The sequence below is a fragment of the Tachypleus tridentatus genome, chromosome 6, assembly GCF_004210375.1.
Source record: "Tachypleus tridentatus isolate NWPU-2018 chromosome 6, ASM421037v1, whole genome shotgun sequence".
Taxonomy (NCBI): Eukaryota; Metazoa; Arthropoda; class Merostomata; order Xiphosura; family Limulidae; genus Tachypleus; species Tachypleus tridentatus.
In genome coordinates this window covers 39887045-39911778 of record NC_134830.1, presented here as the reverse complement: position 1 = coordinate 39911778, position 24734 = coordinate 39887045, and the positions used below count along the sequence as shown (strand labels likewise).

The following is a 24734-nucleotide window of genomic DNA, read 5'->3' as shown; positions in this document are numbered from 1 at the left end:
CCCTTTTTATAACATTTATATAACACTTATATATACTGTTTGTTATAGTTTAGCTTCTCATGCACTTATTCAGCTAAAAGTTGTTTAATTTATAAGGATCACATTATGTAACTACACTATTTCTATATATTATATTTCTTACATTTATATCCCTAAGCCTTTGTTTTGCTATAACCTAGTGGAAAACTCATTGTTCATATGAAACATAATGCAACTAATATTGTAATTTTTTTCTATGAAATTTAAATAACCTTGACGAAAAGCTGTCTGAAATCTTTGAATGTAGTAAATCCACTTTTTCGTTAGAATCTGCATTTCATATATGTAATCTAACAAGGGTAATTATATGTTGTTTATCTCAGACGCACGCTTTATAAATAAACCTTATTTGGTATCAAATCTACTTTTATTTTTAGCCGCTGCATACCACATAGAAGGGCTTTGAGTTTTTAGTTTTTCTCAAATATAAACTTGTAACTCATAACTCTGTCATCTCTTGACCAGTTTGAAATCTAGTTACAGCTATGGACTCAGAAGGTCAAACCTTTTCGATTGACGTATTAAAAATATGCCCAAGGTCTCAAAGATTAATTTATTCTCATTCTACCAAAAAGAATTTCAACTGCCGCGGCTACTGAGAATTTCATCTTGTTTTAATTAAAATATACCTTGATCTGATCGTAAGGTTATTACTAGAATTCGAGTATAGGTATTTTGGATGTGAAGGCCATTTCTTTTCAACAAATGTGTTTAACAATAAGTGCTTTAACCACTGAAAAGTTATACTTTCTTTATAATGAATGCATACTATGTCTCTGTCAGGTTTTTATACCGAATCAAAATCGATTTTAAAATGATTCAAAAACCAGTATCTTTACTCTTCGTTTATTTAAATATGCCTCAGTTCAGTGCAGATATTGTGAGTCTCGTACGAAAAACGACGAATTTATATCTACAGAGACATAGACCAAACATAGACCATGCTATTCTCGTAATACAACGCGATTCTTATAGCTCCTCAAAATCTAGGTGTTTGGGCTATCTGTGCTCTAATTAATCTAGGTATCGACACCTAACTGTTATCATCGTAATTCATTAGACTTACTGCTGAGCCACTGGTTACATTCCTATAGGTGTCACTAGATTAAGATAAAAACACAACGACAAAAATACCAAGATGTAGCCCCCGCTAGTACAATAGTAAGTCTACAGATATCCAACGCTAAAATCAGGGGTTCCATTCCCCTCGATGGACTCAGCAGGTAGCCCGATGTGGCTTTACTATAAGAAAACACACACATCCAGTTGTAAATATGCTCTAAAAATCTGAGTTTATAATTACCCCATCTCAATCTAAAAACTATAGTATTTTCAAACTTTATTTTTCCAATTACAAATTACATTATTTGGATTGTATCTCATAAAGCCGAAACACGCCCAATAAATAAAATGTCGCTTCTTTCTTTGTATCGTCTAATTCACTGAAGCCTTTTTAATGCAAGGTTCCAAGTATTTAAAGAGTTTCGGTAGGCTAAAACACAACAAAACATCCCTAGTTTCAAACATTGATTCCAATACAAAAGAATTCATTTAGCAAATAAACACTTAGCTTGATAGGTTAAAGGTTTTTAGAAAATCAATTGTTTCATAACGTTATATGTGATTACCAAGAAAATGCAAATATTTTAACATATAACCATTGTGTCAAGCATTCACATGCATGTGCACAAAGGCAACCTGCTGGTATAGCGGTAAGTTTACAGTTTTACAACGCTAAAATCAGGGGGGTTCGATTCCCCTTGGTGGATTCAGCAGAAAACCCCGTGTGGCTTTCCTATCAGAAAACAAACACACACAAAAGCAGCTATTTATGTTTTCTAAACTTTGATAATATGATTGTTGACGAGATATCTACATTTTTAGAAACAAAATCTCCAAAAATTTATCAGTTAACACTACTTTATTAGTACTCACAAAAATTCTGTTTATTTTAATGAAACAGAAATTGATTTGAGAGCTACAGTTGAAGCCAACATTGTTAAAACATAAGAAAAATATAACGAAAAATTACAAACTTCGAACGTTGAATTTTACTTTTAATAAATGTTTCACGTAATGAATGCATGAGGTTTTTTTGCGAAGTGCATTTATTAAATTAGAATACCGCTGATGTAATTTGGTCACGTGAGAAAGCCGAGACTTTCTATAGATCATGAATTTAAAACCACGAACCTTAAAGAAGACAACGTGGGTCAAGCTGTAATTACAGTATATTTAACGTTTCTCCAACCTTAAAATCACGAGTTCAAGGTGACTTAGATAGAGAGTCGTTGTTTTGTTTTATACATGTGTGCATGTGCTCGTCACGCGAGTTTCGTTTATCTCTATGTGAGGACAGTTTCTTTTTTGGTGCAGCTTGGAATTTCAATACGATACCCATGTTTTATTTATTTTCATTTTTGATGTCCCTCAGCATACCAATTTTTGTATCAAAACTTCTATGAAGTTATATTTCGAACACGAAAACTTACATCTTTAGTTATAACTTTGAGTTTATAAACTTATTTTGTTTTTGTTTGTTTTTATGAAATCGCGCAAAGCTACTCGAGGGCTATTTGCGCTAGCCGTCCCTAATTTAGCAGTGTAAGACTAGAGGGATGGCAGCTAGTCATCATCACCCACCGCCAACTCTTGGGCTACTCTTTTACCAACGAATGGTGGGATTGATCGTCACATTATGACGCCCCACGGCTGAAAGGGCGATCATGTTTGGTGTGACGAGGATTAGAACCCGTGACCTTCAGATTACGAGTAGAGTGCCTTAACCACCTGGTCATGCAGGGCCTTTTTTTTTGTTTTGAATTTGGCGTTAAGTTACACGAGGGCTATCAGCGCTAGCCGTCCCTACTATGAAACTGTGAAACTAGAGAGAAGGCAGCTAGTCACTACCATCCACCGCCAACTGCTGGCCTATTCTTTTACCAATGAATAATGGAATTGATCGTGACTTATAACGCCTATACAGCTGAAAGGACGAGCACATTTGGCGTGACGGGGATTTGAACTCGCGATCCTCAGATTAGGAGTCAGCGTTCTAAACAACTGGCCATACAGGACTCGAGTTTATCAAAAATATTCTTATTTCGAGATAGTTTATAACAACGCACACAAACAAATACAACGAAAAGTAAAAGGATTTTTCCATAGTTAATATTTTTAATTATTGTATATATATGACAGATAAATGTTTATTGAGACTTAGACTTTATTAAACTCCCTCATTCGACTTTGATTCTAGCCAGTCGGTTGGTGCTATTGTGAACTTTAGAATTTTGAAACTCGGGTGGCTGGCCCAATCAACAGCAATATAAGACGAGCATGCGCGATGACGTGGATTCGAACTCGCGAGTCAAGTGCCATAATCACCTAGCCTTTCTAGGCTTAATAAACTTAATGACCGTTAAAATATTATAAACTATCAAACGTAAATCATATTACTTAAAATTACGAAACAACAGACTGAAAATTAAAATGCACTTAAAAGTTCAAGGCGTGTATAAACATCACCAAATGTTTGTTTCTAATTTCGAGCAAAGCTACACGAATGATGTTTACGATATTACCAAGTGACGTGGAAAAAATGTAACTTTTTTATTTTAACACATATTAAACAATATTTACCATTTTATCATATTCATTTACTTTATGTAGTAAATCATAAAAATGTTCTATTTTTTTTACCTAACCTGTTTATGTGCAAGTGAAATTTTTGTATGGCTTAAACAGATAAATGGGCTTAAACGGATAGAAGCTGACAGAACATTTCGTGTAAAAAAATTTAACTTTCTCTTTTTGAGCTTATTCTGTAATTAAAATTATTTTTTTACGAAATATTCTCGTCCGTATGTTTGTCAAGAACAAATTTCAAGAAGGAAACAGAAAGTCGCAGAAGTACAAACTTTGGGCGTGTGCCAGGAAACTTTAAGAAACACTTTTGTTTTACCTTGCATAGTCTCGCGTGGCAATCCTTCAACATCGTCTTGACCAAAATATGGGTTATCAAAGGCGTATTTACTGGCTCCACCTGGTTTTTTCGCTTGTGTGCCAAGAGAATGAGTGTTGAGACCATCAACTGTGAAAAAAAATAATCGAATTGTTAAAAGCAAAATTAACAATTTTTTATCTTTAGAACTTAAACTCATTTCTGTTGAACACTTGTTATTTTTTCTGTTATATATTAGGCTTAGAGGGTATAAAGGACACACTATCTTAATGTGAAAGCCGAAGTATTTAATTTTCATTAGAAATCTACAATTGCATGTTAAGAATCTATTAGCAAACTTGAGAAACTAAAAGAATGAGTAGAAATACTAAAACGACCTTGGTTGTTCAGCAAATTGTTGAAACCTCCTTGGAAGACAAAAAAACACCTGTATTATTTTAAGGGTCAATTGAGAAGGTAATTATCCAGATATATTTTTTTTTATATTGCTTCGGATAATAATATCAAATGTTATTTGTTCTAGCTTACTATAATTTCATTTGGACCAACGAAACATTTGTTGTGAAGTACCTTTTTTTTGTTACAGAAAAACAACTGCTCATGTTTTAACAGTGTTCAGTCTACACTTATGTTAAGAGTGTTGAAATTGTTCCCCGCTAGTATAGCGGTAAGTCTACAGATATACAACGCTAAAATCAAGGGTTCGATTCCCCACGGTGGACTCAGCAGAATGCCCGATGTAGCTTTGCTATAAGGAAAAAATACACACACACTCATTTTTGAAATAACTTACTGGAACTCAGCAATAAAATCGTAATAACACGTGATACATGTGTATTTACAAGTTCTTACATGTACGCCTGGCATGACCACGTGGTTAAGGTACTCGACTTCTAATCCAAGGGTCACGGGTTTGAATTCCCGTCATCCCAAACAGATTCCCCTTTTTTTTTAGCCGTGGAGGCGCTATAATGTGAGGGTCAATCCCACTATTCGTTGGTTAAAGAGTTGCCAGTGGGTTGTGATGACTAACTGCCTTCCCTATAGTCTTGCACTACAAAATTAGGAACGGCTTGCGCAGACAGCCTTCGTGTAGCTTTGCGCGATATTTAAAAACAAACAAATCCTACATGTATCTACAATATTTTAAAATAGCCGACTTTACTCAAATAAAATCCCCAAATAGTAGATACTATCAACCTATGAAATGTACAAAAATGAAGAGCTGAGTTTTACCGACGAATAGTGGGAATGACCGTCACATTATAACGCCAATATGGTTGAAAAGGTGAGCATGTTTGGTGTGATGGAGATTCAAACCCGTGACCCTCACATAACGAGTCGAGTGCCTTAACCATTTGGCCATGCCGGGCCTTTGAAAGGCTCCCAAAGTGTCGAGGAGTTTGTGAATATCCTGTGAAATAAAATATGTTTCTGGCCTGTTTTGGTAAAATGATTAGAGTTATACAGCTCAAACCTTAATAAGTTAATGTTCTAATACATCCTATATATTTGAAACATCAAGCTTTTCCCGCAGTAAAATGAAGTTTAATATTGGATCAGGAGCACATATTTTGCATAAAAAATAATTTCACCTTATAATACAAAATCAGTTTTACCAAACTGTGTCATTGAAAATATAATACAATAAAAATATACTGTATAATATTATACAATACGTTACATCTAACTTTTTCTGTCAGTACTTTTCAGTAGACAAAACAAATTTTTTCTCAACCATTCCAAATGCTTCATTACATTTTATTTTCGAAGAAATATTTTTAGTGAATTATCTAGCGAATAATATTAATTTTCCTTAAACGTTACCTGAATGACTCTTGGTATTATAATTTAGTCTTATATGTTTGCTTAAAATTAAATGTAAAGATACACAATGAGATATTTCTGCTACCAGATGTATCGATACCCCATTCTTAATGCTGCAGATATACCGTTGTACCAATGAGACACGAAAGTAGTTTTAAAAAAATAACTACTGTTTCTTTTTAGCTGTAACTAAATGGTCAAGAATGTTATAGACGCTTAATTTTTTGTTTGGTTATTGTTAAATATAAAGCTCGGAAGCGGGTTATCTGTGCTGTGCCCACCGCGGATATCGAAATCCGAATTTTAGCGTCATAAGAAATCAAAGTTACTGCTGTGTCACTGGGGGGCGTTACTTTTCCTTTCACGTTTTCCAAAATGTTCTCCGCAATTAACAATTGGATCCTAATGTTATTATTCACTTAGTTTAGTTATCATGTCACTGCTGTATCAGATGAAAGACCAAATCTGAATGTACTTTAGAAGTCGACACATTACTTAACTTAAGTTAGCTTAAGTAATAAAATGTATTTGTATGTCTGAAATGAACGCTTTGATATTAAAGTAAGAACCAAACTGTATTGAGCTTGTAAAACTACACAAAAAACCACCCATTTCAAAACTTAGTTTTTTATAGCATCAAAATTATGTTAAATCATAAGAAATGCTCAGAGTATTAATAAAACCAGTCACCAACTTTCGGGAAATTCGGTAAAACTGAATGAACTAAATACATGTAAAAGTCATTATCGCCTGTTAGACACCTATATTTTAAAACTCTATTTAGGATATAAAAATAAATGCATAGTTAAACCTGAAGAAGATATATATATATATATATGTATGATTTCATAACACGAAAGAAAAATAACAAAGCAAACCCAAGCTGTTACTGGAAGCAATAAAAATATGTATTTGCATGAAGATGAGAAACCTTTTTGGTGAATCATAGATTTAAAAAAAAAAAAAACAAAGCCTACACGCACACATTAGAAATATTGTAATAGGCAAAGGAACGTCGAAAGTATGGGATCGGGTAAGTACGGTGAATACTTTGGAATCAAATACTAAAACTACCTTGATGCATCAGTTGTTCAATAAATTGTTGAAAACAACTTGGTAAACAGAAAAACACCTGCATTGTTTTAAGGGGTGTCTGTATATATTAACATGTTGGGTGTAAATTGAGAAGGTAAATATCCGGATACATATTTTATATTGTTTCGAATAGAAATACAAAAGTTATTTATTCTAGAGCAATACTGTTAATTAAAATCGTAAACTTCGATTAATTAATTGAGTTGTCGAGTGTTGGCACACTGGGCTTAATAACCAATTCATTGAAACAAGTGCATCTACCAAGTTTATTGTTCATACAAGCTCAACACAAATAATGAATACTCTAGAAAAGCATTTTGAGATGCTATATGAACAAATACAAATACAGAAAAGAAAAAAAAACCATTGCATTTGAAAATCTGATTCGTGTTTAATATGTTGTAATGTACTGAGACATTGTTCAGTTTTGGAGAATTTAACATATATCTAAAAGCCAGTTGTATTTTGGTAACGCTCTGTTCGTCTGTGTCTCTTAACAACAGAACTATATACATAAGTATCAGATTCAAACCTTAAGACGTAAAAAACAGCTATTTCAATTGTATAGGTCACATTGGATTACTGGAGCAAAACCAGTCTTAATTGTGGAGGTCACAACAGCTTACAGAGGTAAAACCAGCTAAGTGTATGAACCAAATAAGCTTACTGGGACGCAACCTATCTTAACTATGTGGGAAAGATTTAGTAAACAATACGTTCTGTAAGAAGAGCGGGTTAAAAAACTTCAACCTGTCATTTTTTTAACAGATCAGACAAAGCTAGTATTTGATAAAGTCGACCCTAAATAACACAAACGTTTATATTGTAATACTTATATAAGCAAATAACAAGTCAACCTGTCGGGTCTCAAAGAATTCTAGGTGAAGTCCACAAATGTTAACACATTCCACCAAATGTAAAATATGTTTTGAAACCTTCCTGGAAAACAAAACCAAAGGTAAGAAGCTGTAGGAAGTCAAATTGTAAAACGAAACTGGGAATGATGTATCGTGCAAAAACAGCAGCTGGTATTGTACTGAGATGTAAAACGTAACTACAGGTGGTGTGTCAAGATCTAGAAAGAAACTGTGGGTAGTGTCAAGATCTATAAAGAAACTGTGGAAAAAGATGTGGAAAAAATGTGGTTGGTGTATAAAGATGTGGACATAAACTGTGGATGGTGTGTAAAGATGTGGACATAAACTGTGGGTGCTGTATGAAAATGTAAAAAGAAAATGAGGATAGTGTATCAAAATGTAGAAAGAAACTGTGAATGGTGTGTGAAGATCTAGAAAACTATGGATGGTGAATCAAGATACAAAAAGAAACTGTGAATGGTGTGTCAAGACGTAGAAAGAATCTGTGAGTGGTGTATCAAGGTGTAGAAAGAAACTGTGGGTTGAGTGTTAAGATGTAGAAATAAACTATAGGTAGTGTATCATGATGTAGAAAGAAACTGTAAGTGGTGTGTCAAGATCTAGAAAGAAAATGTGGGTGGTGTGTCAAGATGTGGAACGAAACCGTGGGTGGTGTGTAAAGATAAAGAAATAAACTTAGGTGGTATATGGTATACTAAGATGTAGAACGAAACTGTGGGTAATGTGTCAAGATGTAGAAAGAAACTGTGGGTGGTGTGTCAAGATGTAGAAAGAACCTGTGGGTGGTGTGTCGAGATCTAGAAAAAACTATGGATGGTGTATCAAGATGTAAAAAAACTGTTGATGGTGTGTCAAGATGTAGAAAGAAACTGTGGATGGTGTGTCAAGATGTAGAAAGAACCTGTGGGTGGTGTGTCGAGATCAAGGATGGTGTATCAAGATGAAAAAAACCTGTTGATGGCGTGTCAAGATGTAGAAAGAAACTGTGGATGGTGTGTCAAGATGTAAAAAGAAACTGTGGGTGGTGTGTCAAGATGTAGAAAGAAACTGTGTATAATGTGTCAAGATGTAGAAAGAAAGTGTGGGTAATTTGTCAAGATGTAGAAAGAAACTGTAGATGGTGTCTCAAAATGTGGAATGAAACAGTGAGTGGTGTGTAAAGAAACAGTGAGTGGCATGTCAAGATGATGAAAAAACTGTTTGCGGAGTGTAAAATGTAGAAAGATGTAATATATGGAAATTGTAATAGAATGCTATATACTGAGTAAGAACTAAAGATAACCATATTACACAACAATTGTAATAGAATGCTATATACTGAGTAAGAACTAAAGATTGTAATAGAATGCTATATACTGAGTAAGAACTAAAGAAATAACCATATTACACAACAACAAACAGCTACAAATATTATTCACTTTTAACGTCATTTAGAAGTGTCTAAACCCTGCGTTAGGCATATATCTTGTAGCTGCAGTTGGTCCTACAGATAGTCCATTAGAGTAGAGGTCGTATTTTGGTTGCTGTTTTTTTCAATCTTATTTCTCTGTTAAATTTGTATAAAATACACATTTCTCGAGACATATCCTCTAATTTTAACATTCGATAAATAAACTTCCATTGATCTTTTGTGTGGCAATCAACGTTTGTTAACTTAATCTAAGTTACGTTGCACACTTTAGTGATTTGTACAGCAGCTAAACTGAAAATCACTGCGACCGACCAGACGTGGCTTCATTATTTATAACCGACAAGAAACAAGCGTTTCCATCCTGTTTTCTTTTGTCTCTCTCATTTTCTTCTTCCGGTAAATAGGTCATGAGAACGGAAGTTACGAAGACTGCCAGCCGAACACAGTTATCTGATAACATATGATACCTGACACTTCCAAATAATTATCTATAAATTACTAGAACTCCGTAAATTCTGACTTGCTTATTTTTGAATTAAACTAATTATATTATTTTTTGTTGTTTTTTTCAATGAAGCAAACTAACACGTACCGATAACCGTGTTTGCGACCAAACTTGTGCTTGAAATCAAAAACTTAGATATTAAAGAGCCTCGTTATTCTGTAAAAATAGTTTCCACACTTGTGTAATTTTATCATAGCTGTAGTTGTTTCTTCTTTTCCTCAGAATTGTTATTAAAATCACTTTTAACTGCTGAGTGATACAAGCTCGTATTTAACCAAAGAGAAAATAATACTCTACATTATAGTTTTATAACCTCCAACCTTTTATTGCCTAGGGTATATTCTTTATCAACATTAAATGTTGTTTTCTGGCATATGTGTACCTGTGAGGCTCAAATGTTGCTTCATGTTTGGTAACCTCATGGTTTTATCTCTTAAAGAATTAATCAACTGGGTAAAATAATTGGTTTGTTATAAATTTCGCGGAAAAACTACTAGAAGGCTATCTGCGCTAGCCATCCCTCTTGTCCTACACTGCTCAATTAGCACTATTTGTTGGTAAAAGAGTAGCCCAAGAGTTGACGGTCACATTATATCATCTCCACGGCTGAAAGGGCGAACATGTTCAGTGTGACGAGGATTCGAAATTGCAACCCTCAGATTACGAGTCGAGTGCCTTAACCACCTGGCCATGCCGGGGCAGGTAAATAATTCATTTTCCGTGGAAAAAAATATCTAATGAAGCTCTGCATTAATTAGTGGGTTTTAATTATAATATTGGTGTTATTTTTCAATAAAAGACACTTGTGTGTAAAAAGGGATTTTGCTACCAATAATGTTATGTTTGTTTGAAATTAATCACAAAGCTGCACAGCACCGATATTGAAACCCGGTTTCTAGTGTTGTGAATCCACAGACATATCGCTGTGCCACTAGGGAGCAAATGTTGTTATTGATAAGAAAATATATTACCAGCCGGTGCAATCATACCAGTTTGTGAACGAGTATATAGTAGAATCTATTGTTATATAAACCACACCTTCCGCTCAACTAAAGGAACGGAATGACATTCTTTTCAAAAAGTATTTGTTCGCCCTAAATTTTCACCCTGGTTGACAGCATCCATAATTTTCTTGTTGTTATTCAGTATAAGGAAACAGATAAGAAGGATATGTAAGAAGCAAAAATAGCTGAATAAACACTTAAACGAACATTGTTTTCTAATGATCTTATCATCTTTATAACACATATACATCTTATCTATCTCTATAACACATATACATCTTATCTATCTTTATAACACATATCCAAAGTACTCGTGATAAATGTAATAATGCAGTCACGAAATAATCCTTCAATAACCATTACAAGACATTACAGGATTTATTTTTTTCCATGTTCCCCTTGGTACTGCAGTAAGTCTACGGATTTACAACGCTAAAATCAGGGATTCGATTCCCCTCGGTAGACTCAGCAGATAACCCGATGTGGCTTTGCTTTAAGAAGAAACATCTACACACACAGTTCGTTCCTTCATGAAATATTAGTGAAAGAACAATTATTAAGGAGTTCGATCTATCATTACATTTTGGCCTAGTTTTCCAGAGTTATTAATTAAAAGTATCACAAATAAACATCGGATTAGGATTTATACCTGTATTTATTACGAAAGTAAATAACATAATAATAATGCTTTGTCTTACATAATGAATAGAGGTGCAAATCCCAATACGGTGTATACTAATAATAAATAAATGTGTTGAATAAAATAGATAAGGCTTAGCGTATATGCAGAGAAATGATCACCAAGTTTGCTAAAAGCAAACATTCAGGAACTATTTACACTGGGTCTGTTTCAAACGACCTCAGTTCAGTTCGTTAGCTTTGATGAATTTGTTTGTTTCTCACACTTGCCTTGTGTATAAAACACGCTGTGCTCGTTTTGAAAAATAACTCTAGCTCGTGTTCATGGTTCACTTCCGTGTTTTGTTAACACTTACCTCCATTGTTCACATTAAAGCTTTTCAAATAAAACAAACTCAGTTCCTTTACCAAACGGACCGCGTGTTCTAGTGGACTCAGTTCAATTCGATTTGGTTCATTTGTCAATAGAACTTTGTTGTTCATATTGTTATCCAAACGAACCTTACAGTGACGAGAAAGATAAAAACAAAAACCGACAAACAAACCACATCAGGTTTAAGAGGTCTTTAGAAAAGGAGAATTGATACTGTTTCCGCCTACTGAAAGAAGCGCAATAACCCTCGTGTAGCTTTGCGCGAAATTAGAAAAAAGAAAACAAACTATATAAAAGTGATGTAGCTTCAGCTTACCTGCTGTGGTATAAGACCAGAATTTGTTTGTTTGCTTGTTTTGAAATTTTGCGCAAAGCTACAGGAGGACTTTCTGCGACAACCGTTGCGAATTTAACAGTGTAAGACTAAAGGGAAGGCAGCTAGTCATTATCGCCCACCGCCAACTATTGGACAACTATAATATACTATAATAGTGCAAACAATATGTACTGTTTGGACACAGCATGTAACCCTAATGACTCACGTTTGTTATTATTAATAATCTCAATAATTTATTTCAGACGAGCTGTGTAGTAATAACTTTACATACTGAAAAGGTTACTAAGTCAGAGAAATTTACAACTTCTACGCCATCTTATAAAATAATAATATTTTTATCGCATTTTTTAATTTTTTCTGAGTGTTTTTTCACTACCATGCAATATATTAATAACATGGAATGAAAGTTTTGTCCAGCAATTGGGAAACCATAATAAGTTTAGTTAGTAACTATTTTAATAGAAGTTAGATATAGATGAAATTAAGTAGAGAGAGGTTTAATCGAAATCATCCTAATAAATATTATATGATTGAAAAAATAATTTATGACGAGTGTGAAGAAACTTTACAAACGGAAGTGGATTGTTTGGTAAGTTGAACGAATAAGTAAAAGATGACAAAATTATAATAAATGCAAGATAGTGCATTTGGGAGATCACAGTTTAAATTATAAGCATAATTTGGATGGAAACTACCTAAACAAAGTTATGGAAGAAAAGGTCCTGGTGCTGTGGTTGATCAGTTTTGAGTCATCCAAGCAATGTACTGTTACTAGTGGCAGACCAAATAAGATTTTAGGTTGTATCTAATGTTAGACACGAGTCTGGAGATCTAATAATACCGTTGCACATGTCATTCACTGATTAGAACATATTTGAAGTTTTATGTGTAGTTTGGAGCCTTTTACTTCAGAGAAGGACGGCTAAGATGATATCTGGTGTTGTCTGAATTTGTTTTGTCTTGAAAAGAGAAGAGTTAGATGGAATCTAATTTTTGTGTTTAAAATTGTTAAGATAAATTCATAGTGATGGTATCTAATCATTTTTTATATTGTTAATGTTGTTACCTAATCATTTTTCGTACTGATAATGTTTGTACCAAACCATTTTTCGTACTGATAATGTTTGTACCAAACCATTTTTCGTATTAATCGTGTTGGTACCTAACTATTTTACGTATTGATAGTGTTAATACCTGCTAATTTTTGTATTGATAGTGTTAATACTTGATCATTTTTCGTATTAATAGTGTTAATACCTGATCATTTTTCGTATTGATAGTTTTAATACCTGATCATTTTTTGTATTGATAGTGTTAATACTTGATCATTTTTCGTATTGATAGTTTTAATACCTGATCATTTTTTGTATTGATAGAGTTAATACTTGATCATTTTTCGTATTGATAGTTTTAATACCTGATCATTTTTTGTATTGATAGTGTTAATACTTGATCATTTTTCGCATTGATAGTTTTAATACCTGATCATTTTTTGTATTGATAGTGTTAATACTTGATCATTTTTCGCATTGATAGTTTTAATACCTGATCATTTTTTGTATTGATAGTGTTAATACCTGATCATCTTACGTATTAAGTGGTAAGAGTGATAAGAATTATCTTCTACTTTGTTTTTTCTCACAGAGTGGTCGATCCTTGGAATGGATTGTTTTCACAAGCAGTAGATAAAGTTAATTTAAAGGACTTTATAGGAAACTTTGATAAGTATTTGAATTATAAAGATTGGCTTCGAGTTTTTTAATGTTGGGTTTAGTTCAGTGAACAGGTGGACGGTCCAAGCAGACGAAAATATCATTTGTTGTCCTTAAATGTTATGCTAATTGACATCATACTGATAGATGTTAGCTAGATGAAGAAAACTGAGGTTGACATATTTCATAATGCGACATTCTGTCTCCTATTACATCTATTACCATGAAAAGGTTAACGAGGTAATGTTTCTTACGCTAATTATTCTGTCACACTTCGTCTCTCGTAAGTGCCGATTTGTGACGCTACTTGAGTAACGGACCATGTAAACGTTTCGAACGATACGTTAAGTTTACATGAAGAGTCAAGTGTGCAAAACACGTCCACGTTTGAGAAGACAAAGCACCTCATCCTTTCGTATCCTAATAACGTATGTTTCCTACATATTTATGCGTATCGTAACAAAGACAGTTTATGGACTTTTGTTTAGCATATAAACAGAAATGTAAAAATTGAAATAACACGTTGTTGTTGTTTTGAATTAAGCACAAAACTACACAATGGGCTATCTGTGCTGTGCCCACCACGGATATCGAAACCCGGTTTTAAGCGATGTAAGTCCGCAGACATACCGCTGAGGCACTGGGGGGCTTGAAATAATATATTTTTATACAAGTTTGGGAAATTGTTTTTAAATAATGGTGAAATAAACACACGTCGGTAAAGAACAGAACCATGCTACAAAGTGAGAAGCATAGAATACATCTAGTTTAGATAATTTTCTGCGGAAAAAATCAGCCTTTTAGTAGCTGCTGGAAAATATGAAGTGATTGTGTAATAAGATGCAGAATAACGAACGAGAATATCCGTAGAAAATGTCACCGCATACTTACTTCAACGTCTATCTATTTTTGTAAGCGCACGAATACATCCGTGAACAAACAATTAAAAGTGTCAGATTATTACTTCATGGTTTCAGTGTTTTAAAAAAAAATTTTACACTCTAAAAAGCCAGAAAAATAAGTACTGCGAATAACAGACATAAAACATGTGATCGACACCTTAATTTGGAACTCTCGTATCTCATCAGCTGCACCTGGTTATTTCTTTTATGGCACGTGATTATAGAAACACAAATATTGCGGCATAATTTAAGTATTAGTGAGACGATTTTCAGGAAGAAAAAACGTTCACAAGGCTTGTTGTAAAGAAAACCGATGTATGTATATATCGAACTCGTAATGTCTCTTACCGTTACAATTCTTCATAGTAATGGGTTCTACATGTAACGAAAGAGCATTGATGTATTTAATGTAGCATAGATAAATGTGAACATCCATAAAATAGCTTCAGACGTAAAATATATTCATGTTTTTTTATACTGAAAAGTTCAGGAAAGACACGATGTGAACAAAAGAATATGAAAGAGTACTTTGTAATATGAGTACAATCAAGTACGTATTTAAACATTAACACGAACATTCACATTAAGCTGCAAAATCTAAGTTTGAATCTATATAAACCAGAGGGCTCACCGTTGTCAAGAAATACAGTGTTTTTTAAAGTGAAAATACTAAAAAGTCAGAGTATAAAAATAAAACAAACATAAGGAAGAACGATAAAAGAATCATTATAAACATGAAGGATATGGGTATCAGGAAATCAGTATTGAAAGAAACTGGTACAAACACAGGGACCGAAATTAAGAAAGGTTTGGTCTGTTTTGAATTTCGCGCAAAGCTACACGAGGGTTATCTGCGTTAGCCGTCCCTAATTTAGCAGTGTAAGACTAGAGGGAAGACAGCGAGTCATCACCACCCACCGCCAACTCTTGGGCTACTCTTTTCTTAACGAATAATGGAATTGATCGTAATATTATAACTCCCCCACGGCTGTAAAGGCGAGCATGTTTGGTGCGACGGGGATTCGAACCCACGACCTTCAGATTACGAGTCGAACGCCTTAACGCGCTTGGCCATGCCAGGCCTATAATCAATTTTGTACAATGGTTTAGTTTGAATTTCCCGCAAAGCTACACGAGGGCTAGCTGCGTTAGTCGTCCCTAATTTTTGCAGTGTAAGACTAGAGGGAAGGCAGCTAGTCATTACCACCCACCGCCAACTAACTCTTTGGCTACTGTTTTATCAATGAATAGGGGAATTGATCGTCACATTATAACGTTTCTAAGCCTGAAAGGGCGAGCATGTTTGGTGTGACATAGATTCGAACCCGTGACCCTCAAATTACGAGTCGAGTGCCCTAACCACCTGGCCATGCCGGACCTTACTAAGGAAAACATTAAGGATTATCAAAACTGAGAAAACAACATCTAACAAAATATAAGGGACCACTAACTATAATTAAGGAAAAGACAGAGATAAATCAATCAATAAAGACGACGATAACTTTGGTATTAAGAAGTTAGTGTTGAAATAATTTAGCAAGAGCATCAAAGTGAAATAAAAAGGTAGAGAATTAGGGGTCAGTGATTACAAGAAACGAAGCTAAAGAAAAAAAAATAGTAGGAAAGAATCAGGAGTCGCTTCGTGAGGGACATACGAAGGATTAGAAAAAAGCAGACACAATAGACGACTGGAAAACAACAGCGATAACAAAAAGTCACGAATCACCAACAACCAAAAATAGAGAAACAAGTAAAAAGTCAGGAACACTGTAAAACAAGTGAAACGTCGGGAGTACTGTGAAACAAGTGAAACTTCGGGAACATTAGAAATAAGGATAAGATAAAAGTAGTGAGTAACGTATTAAAAACACTGTGAGATGAAAAAACAAACACATTTAGATAACAGAACCATGTACAGCACTTAAAAATAATAAAACAAAGAAAGAAAACATGAAACTATAAAGTTATTAAAATATCAAGAATTGGAAATATTAATAAATTAAAAGGATTAATGTTATCAAAAACAAGAACAAAATTCAAAGACGTAAAAACACCAAGGAAAATCTAATGAAGATTATTTTTTAAATTATTAGAAATTACTTACACTAAGTAACCGTGGAGAATGAAATAAATTAGACCATGGATCACTGAGTATAAGAAACGAACTGAGAAGAAAAAAAATTAACCTATACTAATGATCTAAAGGTTTAAAAACTTCAAGGGTCAGTAGCAAGGTAAATAAAAATGTCACAGAAGAAAACATTTTTTTTTTTGTTAAGACATCTTTTAAAGAGGAAAGAAATCAACAAAATATATGATTGGCATAATGAAACCAGGGAAGTATGAAAGAAAACATGGCCAAGCGCGTAAGGCGTGCGACTCGTAATCCGAGGGTCGCGGGTTGCGCCCGCGTCGCGCCAAACATGCTCGCCCTCCCAGCTGTGGGGGCGTTATAATGTTACGGTCAATCCAACTATTCGTTGGTAAGAGAGTAGCCCAAGAGTTGGCGGTGGGTGGTGATGACTAGCTGCCTTCCCTCTAGTCTTACACTGCTAAATTAGGGACGGCTAGCACAGATAGCCCTCGAGTAGCTTTGTGCGAAATTCCAAAACAAACAATGAAAAAAAACAGTAAACGTAATGATGTTGACCAGTACAATGAAACCAAGATGGTATGAAAGGAAGCTGTAAACACAATAGTGTTGACCGGTACAATGAAACCAGGATTATATGAAAGAAAGCTGTAAACACAATAGTGTTGACCCGCACAATGAAACGAAGGAGGTATCAAGGAAAACATAACTGATAGGTGCTGTGAACCCAAAGCTAACAGAAATCAATACTCACCAATATTTTAACACGTTTTTGAAGCCTATTTATAAAATACAAAACCAATTATTGCTATTTACTAGGTTCTAAGGAAAGAAACATCCAATATGTCTTTCCACAATGCTTTAAAGTGTCTTAGCACACTATACCTTTTGCAGTTCCATGCCATAAATCCAGTTAAGGATATACGTATTTACCATATTTTATTATCACACGAATTCTTACATCCTACAATAATATTATTTAAACCCTAACATCAATGACTTTTCTGAATATCTCTTGAAGTTAAAATGATTTATAGAGTAGAGTTTATTTTAAATATTACACCAGAGTTAGCGAAGTAAATAATATTTTAATGTAAAAAAATATTCAAACAGGAAAAAAATACATTACTTGTGACTTCATCAAAGAAGTGTGGATGAATGTTTAACACAGTATGGTCTCATTAATTTTAGCGTAAAAGCTCATAGTTGATCATTTTTACAAGTCATTATAAACCATGTGATACAGATTACAATGTTTTGTTTTTAATTGCGACCAAACACGTATTAGTCATGGTAATTATTGATTATACGTTTCTATTTAATGGATGATAAATTAACGCTTTAGTTAATTATTAATGTAAGTTCTATTGAAGGACAGTTAACAGCGTTGTGTGGCAGTTATGGTAGTTTCGATTTTCAAATTACGTTAAAACTGTTTAAAATTGCACTTTGAAAACTTATATACTGTAAATGTAACTGATGTTATATTCTGATCAATATATCCTTTTGCAGATTACGGCTTTTCTTGTGTCTTCTATTGGGATCGTTCTTGATACATAAACATCTGGGTCGGTGAAGAGAAATCTATGAGAAAGGAGGAGAGGTTGGTTTTAGTTGGAAGATCTCTGAAAATAGTTAACATTGTCTTACAAAATGATTACCATTTCTGTGGGGTAGCATTGACAGAACAGTTAGATGTGACAGAGTGAAATTAGATTCGGTCGATGTGAGAAAAAATACTGACCAAATCAAACGGAAGACGGGAATAAAATGATGCAAAACGTGATGTTAAGATAAATGAAAACTTGGAGAGACTGAAAAAAAAATGTGACGTAGAGAGAAAGATAAACAGGAAGATGTAATAAATTTGGTAGAGAAACACACGTGCATACATAAATAAAGGGTTTGTTTTTGAATTTCGCGCAAAGCTACACGAGTGCTATCTGCGCTAGCCGTCCCTAATTTAGCACTGTAAGAGTAGAGGTAAGGCAGCTAGTTATCATCACCCACCGCCAACTCTTGGGCTACTCTTTTTCCAACGAATAGTGGGATTGACCGTAAGTTTATAACGCCTCTACGGCTGAAAGGGCGAGCATGTTTGGTGTGACAGGGAAAATATTGGCCAGTTTACTAATGAGTATGTAGAAATAAGCTACTTCAAATATTTTGTCCAAAACAAGTTAACAACAAGCTGTCTGCCGTTGATGAATTAAAAAATACACAAATAAAAACGTAGAATTTTATTTTAAAACGTCTAAAGAAACAAGTGCAATAAATTTTAATAACAATCGTAATGCATAAAATATCATCGACAGTACGTTTATCATTTGATCTGAATATAACACGAGAAAATCATACATGTGTTTACGATGATTTTCACACTTACAGCAATTTTTATGGCTTCTTGCGTAGCTTTAGTATATCATAATTGCTTACCTAAAGAAAATCGTATTTCATAGAAATTAGAAAACTGATCGGGCCCGGCATGGTTAGGTGGGTTAAGGTGTTCGACTGTTAATCTGAGGGTCGCGGGTTCGAATCCCCGTCGCACCAAACATGCTCGCCCTTTCAGCCGTGGGAGCGTTATAATGTGACGGTCAATCTCCCTATTCGTTAGTAAAAAGTAGCCCAAGAGTTGGTGGTGGGTGGTGATGGCTAGCTGCCTTTCCTTTGGTCTTACATGCTAAATTAGAGAGGACTAGCGCAGATAGCCCTTGCGTAGCTTTGTGCGAAGTTTAAAAAAGAAAGAAAACTGATTATTTGATATTATGAGTAAGTGAATTCTATTTTATTATTTATAGTTAAAAATTATGACTAAAAATAATTTATGAAGCATGCAATTCGGAATTAATTTATATAATTATTTTATATGCCAAATGATTAAAGTAAATTATATCATTAAATCAAAATTCTGTCGAATTTGACACGATTTGAAATAAACAATAATAAAATAAAATAAAGTAAAATTACTTAAATTTTATGGTTTAAGTGGTTACGAAAAATGCATATTCTTCTTTGACATGTAAATACTGCGAAAGAATTTTTTTTGATAGAGTTTCTGGGGAGAAAATAAATATTGTACAAGTTTTATTATTTTTTGCTCATAAACGTAAAGATGGCAGCACATCCGTGCTTCATTTGTTTTCATCAATTCTTTTAAAAGGCAAAACAAAAACAAAAAACTGAGCTGGTTAAACTTTTGTTCTTCTAATCAAAGTTCACAACACGTTTCTGCGGTGTATTCACTTACTTTTTTATTTCATTATAGTTAAATAAACAGGTATCAGGCCTTCGACTTCATTTACGGAATGTGGTCAGATTAGAAAACAACAAAATAAGGAATGTAATTTTCCTATCTCTTAATACGCTATTTTTAATATTTTTTATTACTATGACTTTTTAATTTAGTTGTTTTGTCGCAGAGTATGACCTGCTTAGGCATTAGAAATATCTATATGTATATATATGATTAATTTCAATTAGTTTTCTCTTCTTACATTTCCTCCGCTACAATTTAATACGGTAAACATCATACAAGACTATAATGTGTGATGAGAGTCGTTCCTGTGTTGCTACAATTAACAGTATAAAATTCAAGTGGGCTAAAACTAAATAACATAACAAAAACTTGTCAGAACTACAATACCAATGTTTCCTATGACCTTGAATCAATATATAATCTTATTGCTATCCCTATAGAAATAGCATTTCTTCGTGTAATGTTTTCTGGCTAAAGACAAGTTTCTGCCGATACAATCAGTTTTGTGAAAGCTAATGATTCATTTCATGCCTTAAAGTTATAAGTTTACACTTCATTGTTTTATGCATTCAGTCATGAAACTAGTAAAATATAATGAAATTTTGTGTTTGAGAATTATATTTAATTGAATCCTAACAGGAATTGAAATGGATCAGTTTTTAAGATCTACGCTTTAGCATAATTAACTACGACTGAGATTTGTAATTATAATTAAAAGTGTATTTGCAATCAAATTATTTCAAGCCAAATGGCACGTGTTTTAGAATTTTACGTTTGAAACGTTTAAATGAAATTAACTTAAAGGCTTAAGCTCAGCTGTCATATCTGGCTGGAGCTAAAATTAATATGACATTTTTAACTTAAAAAAAAAATCGATCTGAAGGTAGATTACTTGGTCCATAACGTGGTCCATCATTTTGAGAGAAATGTATCAGAGATACTGTTTTTTATTTATTGTTAAGCACTGAGCCACACAGTGGACTATCTGTGCTGTGCCAACCACAGGTATCGAAGTTCATTTTTAGTGTTATAAATCAGGAGCCTTACTGCTGAGCTACTGAGGCCCTTAGATGTAGAGAATGGAAAATTAAGAAAGTTGGAAACACGTATTATAGCTGTATAAGGGAAATATAAGATATTTAACAATAATAACAGTAACTTACGTAGCACACACATAGCTTTTGGTTCATCTCATATCTCTATTTGTTAAGCCTAAGTTCTATTATCCTTATATTAACAGGGTTTCGTATATGTTTTTTCTTGCTTTATTACGTTTAACGTTTATGTAATTAATAACTTAGAACGTTTTAAATGGTTAAATTTCATAATTACATAGCTTTTTTATCAATGTCGTTCAAATGTTAATCAGCTATAGTGTATTTACTGAGCGCTCTGCTATTAGCGGGATTTTACCCTGGAATCATAAAGTCAGCTGACTGACTTTGCTATGAATTGTAACTCTCGCTTTTCAACGTTTTTTGGTTCTTCTACTAAAAAATAGGTATGATTTAGAATAAAAGTATAGGCACAAATATTTGGCCAATTTTCCTTCTGATTTAATAAAGTGAAGTAGTTCCACTTGCCTTTTCCTTTTTGTGCAATCCAAGTAAAAGCAACATCACACACGGAGGACACATTTTAATTAATGTAACCAGTTAGTACTGGATAACGTCTTGAGGACCACGATGCCTATCAACGTTATCACTGAAGTGAAGAAGTTAGCAAGCAGAAAACTTGTTTAAGATGTTAAAGATTCAGAAGCAGATTAGAAGTTAAAAAAGTTTAATTAGGATTGGAAATTAGAAAGTTGAAGTTCAGTATCCTAGATATCTAACAAAATGGCATGGAGCGATACCTTACATTGTTCGAACTTCGTAAGCAGTTATCTTGTCACTGGCAGCAAATTGTAACCGTTTGATGCCTCATTAGGTAGAAAGACTGAAAGAGCACCTGTAAAGACTTGATGTTTTGTGATGACTTTTGAGGTGATTATTCAATACTCTTCTTATTTTTGTATGGTGCTTTAGAGTTCACAGAACCAGAACATTTCAAGTTACAGGGACACTTCTTCAACTTGGGGTTGATGGATCTCATTCACATGTGGGATATTCCAGTTCTACAGAGAATCAGATGTGTTGATTCTTGCCGTGATGTATTGGGTATATTCATATCAAAGAGTTGTTTGTTTGTTTGTTTTTAATTTCGCGCAAAGCTACACGACGGCTATCTGCGTTAGCTGTCCCTAATTTACCAGTATAAGGCTAGAGGGAAGGCAGCTGGTCATCATCCCCCACCGCCAACTCTTAGACTACTGTTTTACCAACGAATAGTGGGATTGACCGTCACATCACACATTATAACGCTCCCACGGTGCGACAGGGATTCGAACCCGCGACCTTCAGATTACGAATCGTGCGCCTTAACCACCTGGCCATTTCTTAAAAAACCTTAAACGCGAAGGTAAAGAAATAAAAATTACAAAATAAGACAAAAATTTATTGTTCTGTTGAAGCAGCAATAGCACCGACGTTTATTACATGAGAGTAACATATTTTTATCGATACAAGAAGAAAACTGAATGGTAGAGTTACTATTGAAATAAGGTTTGGCAAGGCCAAGTGGTTAGGACGCTGGACTCGTAATCTGAGGGTCGCAGGTTCGAATCTCCCTCACACCAAATATGCTCGCCCTTTCAGCCGTGGAGGCGTTATAATGTCCGATCGTACCTACTATTCGTCGGTAAAAGAGTAACCTAAAAGTTGGCGGTGGGTGGTGATGACTAGCTGCCTTCCCTCTAGTGTTACACTGCTAAAATAGGGAAGGTTAGCGTAGATAACCTTCTTGTAGCTACAGTCATTGGAAAGCTCCAACCGTATTTTGAATTAGAGCCGATATGTTTCAAGAAGGAAAAGAACTTACTGCAACTTCGTAAAAAGCAGTGACAACACAACAACATTATAACACACGTGATTAAAAATTAACAAAACACTTGTATTCCTTTCATGGAGAACGAAAAAGTACGTATTGCTAATTCTTGAATCACTTGTTGCAGTTTTATATAAATCCAATGTTGTCACAATTCAAAAACAGACTCAACTACCAGGAAAGTGAATATCGAATTATCATGTCGTTGCTGTAACATAAACCAACCCTTATTTCAAAGTATCGTTTCTTATGGCTGGGATAGTTGGTCGAGAATGTCCAGTTTACGGTTGGTCATGGTATGTGTTTTGTTAACTAATGTAAGTAAACATGTGATCATGTTACATTTAACACATCCGAAACGCGAAGAAAATTTAAGTGCTAAACTTAGCTAAGTACTCTGAAACCCTATTTGAATGAAAAGGGCTTAAACACACCAGTAAACATACACAAAAATCACACCAGGACATAAGTCACTTCTTGCTTGTGGGTTTTTATGTGTCGACTATCATACAGATTACACGTTACTCTGACCTACTACTTAAATAATAAAACTGAGCTTTCTTTTATTAGAAATTCCATTTGTTAACCTGAAGATGACCTAAGAAGGTCGAAACGTTGTTCTCTACTTTATTTTAACAAAAGTTTTAATACCCATATCAGCCATCTTGAGATATATATTTACTTCAAGTGGGTTTCTCGTCATCACGAATTGTTCCGGCGGGTTCGTTAATTACTTAAAAAGATAGGAAGCATTGAAAAGACATAGGAGCCCACTGGGTATGACATAGCAGGGTAAGATCCGAACGGGGTATCCTAAGAGTATAAACCAGATTTAGTGAAAATCGGTCGGGTCTATCGCAAGTTATAACCGGTCACACATAAACACACACATAATTTTACCAAATAACAATTTATATTAAAAATAATTCTCACCTTTCTTACGTTTCCAGAAATACCATGCTGCAACCAGAACAATACCACAAAGTATCATTGTGACTATAAAAGTGGCAATCACGATTCCGGCAACTCCACTGGGAGAATAACAGAGTTCTCTAGCGGCATTGCTCGGCACCATCATCAACCCTAACAGTGTGATAACCGTGATTATGCGATTGAGTCCAACACGCCCCATTTTATGTTGTCTAATAGCAAAATGCAGCTTGCGATTACCAATACGATTTAGTAAGTAGATCAGCACAAGACAGAAGATACTTCGTGTAATCACCGGTCTCACATTAGCTGTCAATCAGAGATTAAAAAAAAAAAATTAATATCTTTATATTGGCGAGTTTTGTTATGAAAAGTACACACTTCACTGTACGCGTATATTACCGTAGCAGCGTTAACAGGTATTGGTTGAAGTCGTGGTTCACCAATGGAAACAGTCTGGAGGTTTCGTGGGTCGAAATTATTAATATACGGGAAGTTTAAATTCAAAACAAATTATCCAACCATAGTTGTACTTTGATTTCTTATTACTACGTGGAGTTGTCAACCCATATGTTGGACTAATTTACATCAACTTGCTTCGAACTTGCAACATCGTTATATGCTTGTTGGAAATCTCTGAATTATGTTTTGTAATTGCTATGCGTGCATGTGTTCTGTCGTTTTGAATGCACGCAAGAACGCTTCGCTACCTGTCAACCTTGCGCATGCGCTATAAACTTTGTTTTTCAGTTCACCAATCCCATCCCAAACTTTATGGGTGCATTATGCATTTTATAGTTTGACTTTGACTAAAAAAAAAAGTGAAGGGTATATCTTAATAT

The 24734-nt window shown here is 34.2% G+C and overlaps 1 protein-coding gene across 1 annotated transcript in view; it reads right to left on the bottom strand.

The window, feature by feature from the left end:
- The window catches only part of LOC143252292 (uncharacterized), a 42722-nt gene extending 18488 nt beyond the window's left edge, over positions 1-24234 (bottom strand). Inside the window, exons 1-2 of the mRNA XM_076504204.1 lie at positions 23896-24234; positions 4004-4132 (exon numbers count right to left, since the gene is read on the bottom strand). Of these exons, the coding sequence (XP_076360319.1) occupies positions 4004-4132; positions 23896-24094 (328 nt within the window). The 5' untranslated portion in view covers positions 24095-24234. The remainder of the gene's footprint in view (positions 1-4003; positions 4133-23895) is intronic.
- Between the last annotated feature and the right edge of the window lie 500 nt (positions 24235-24734).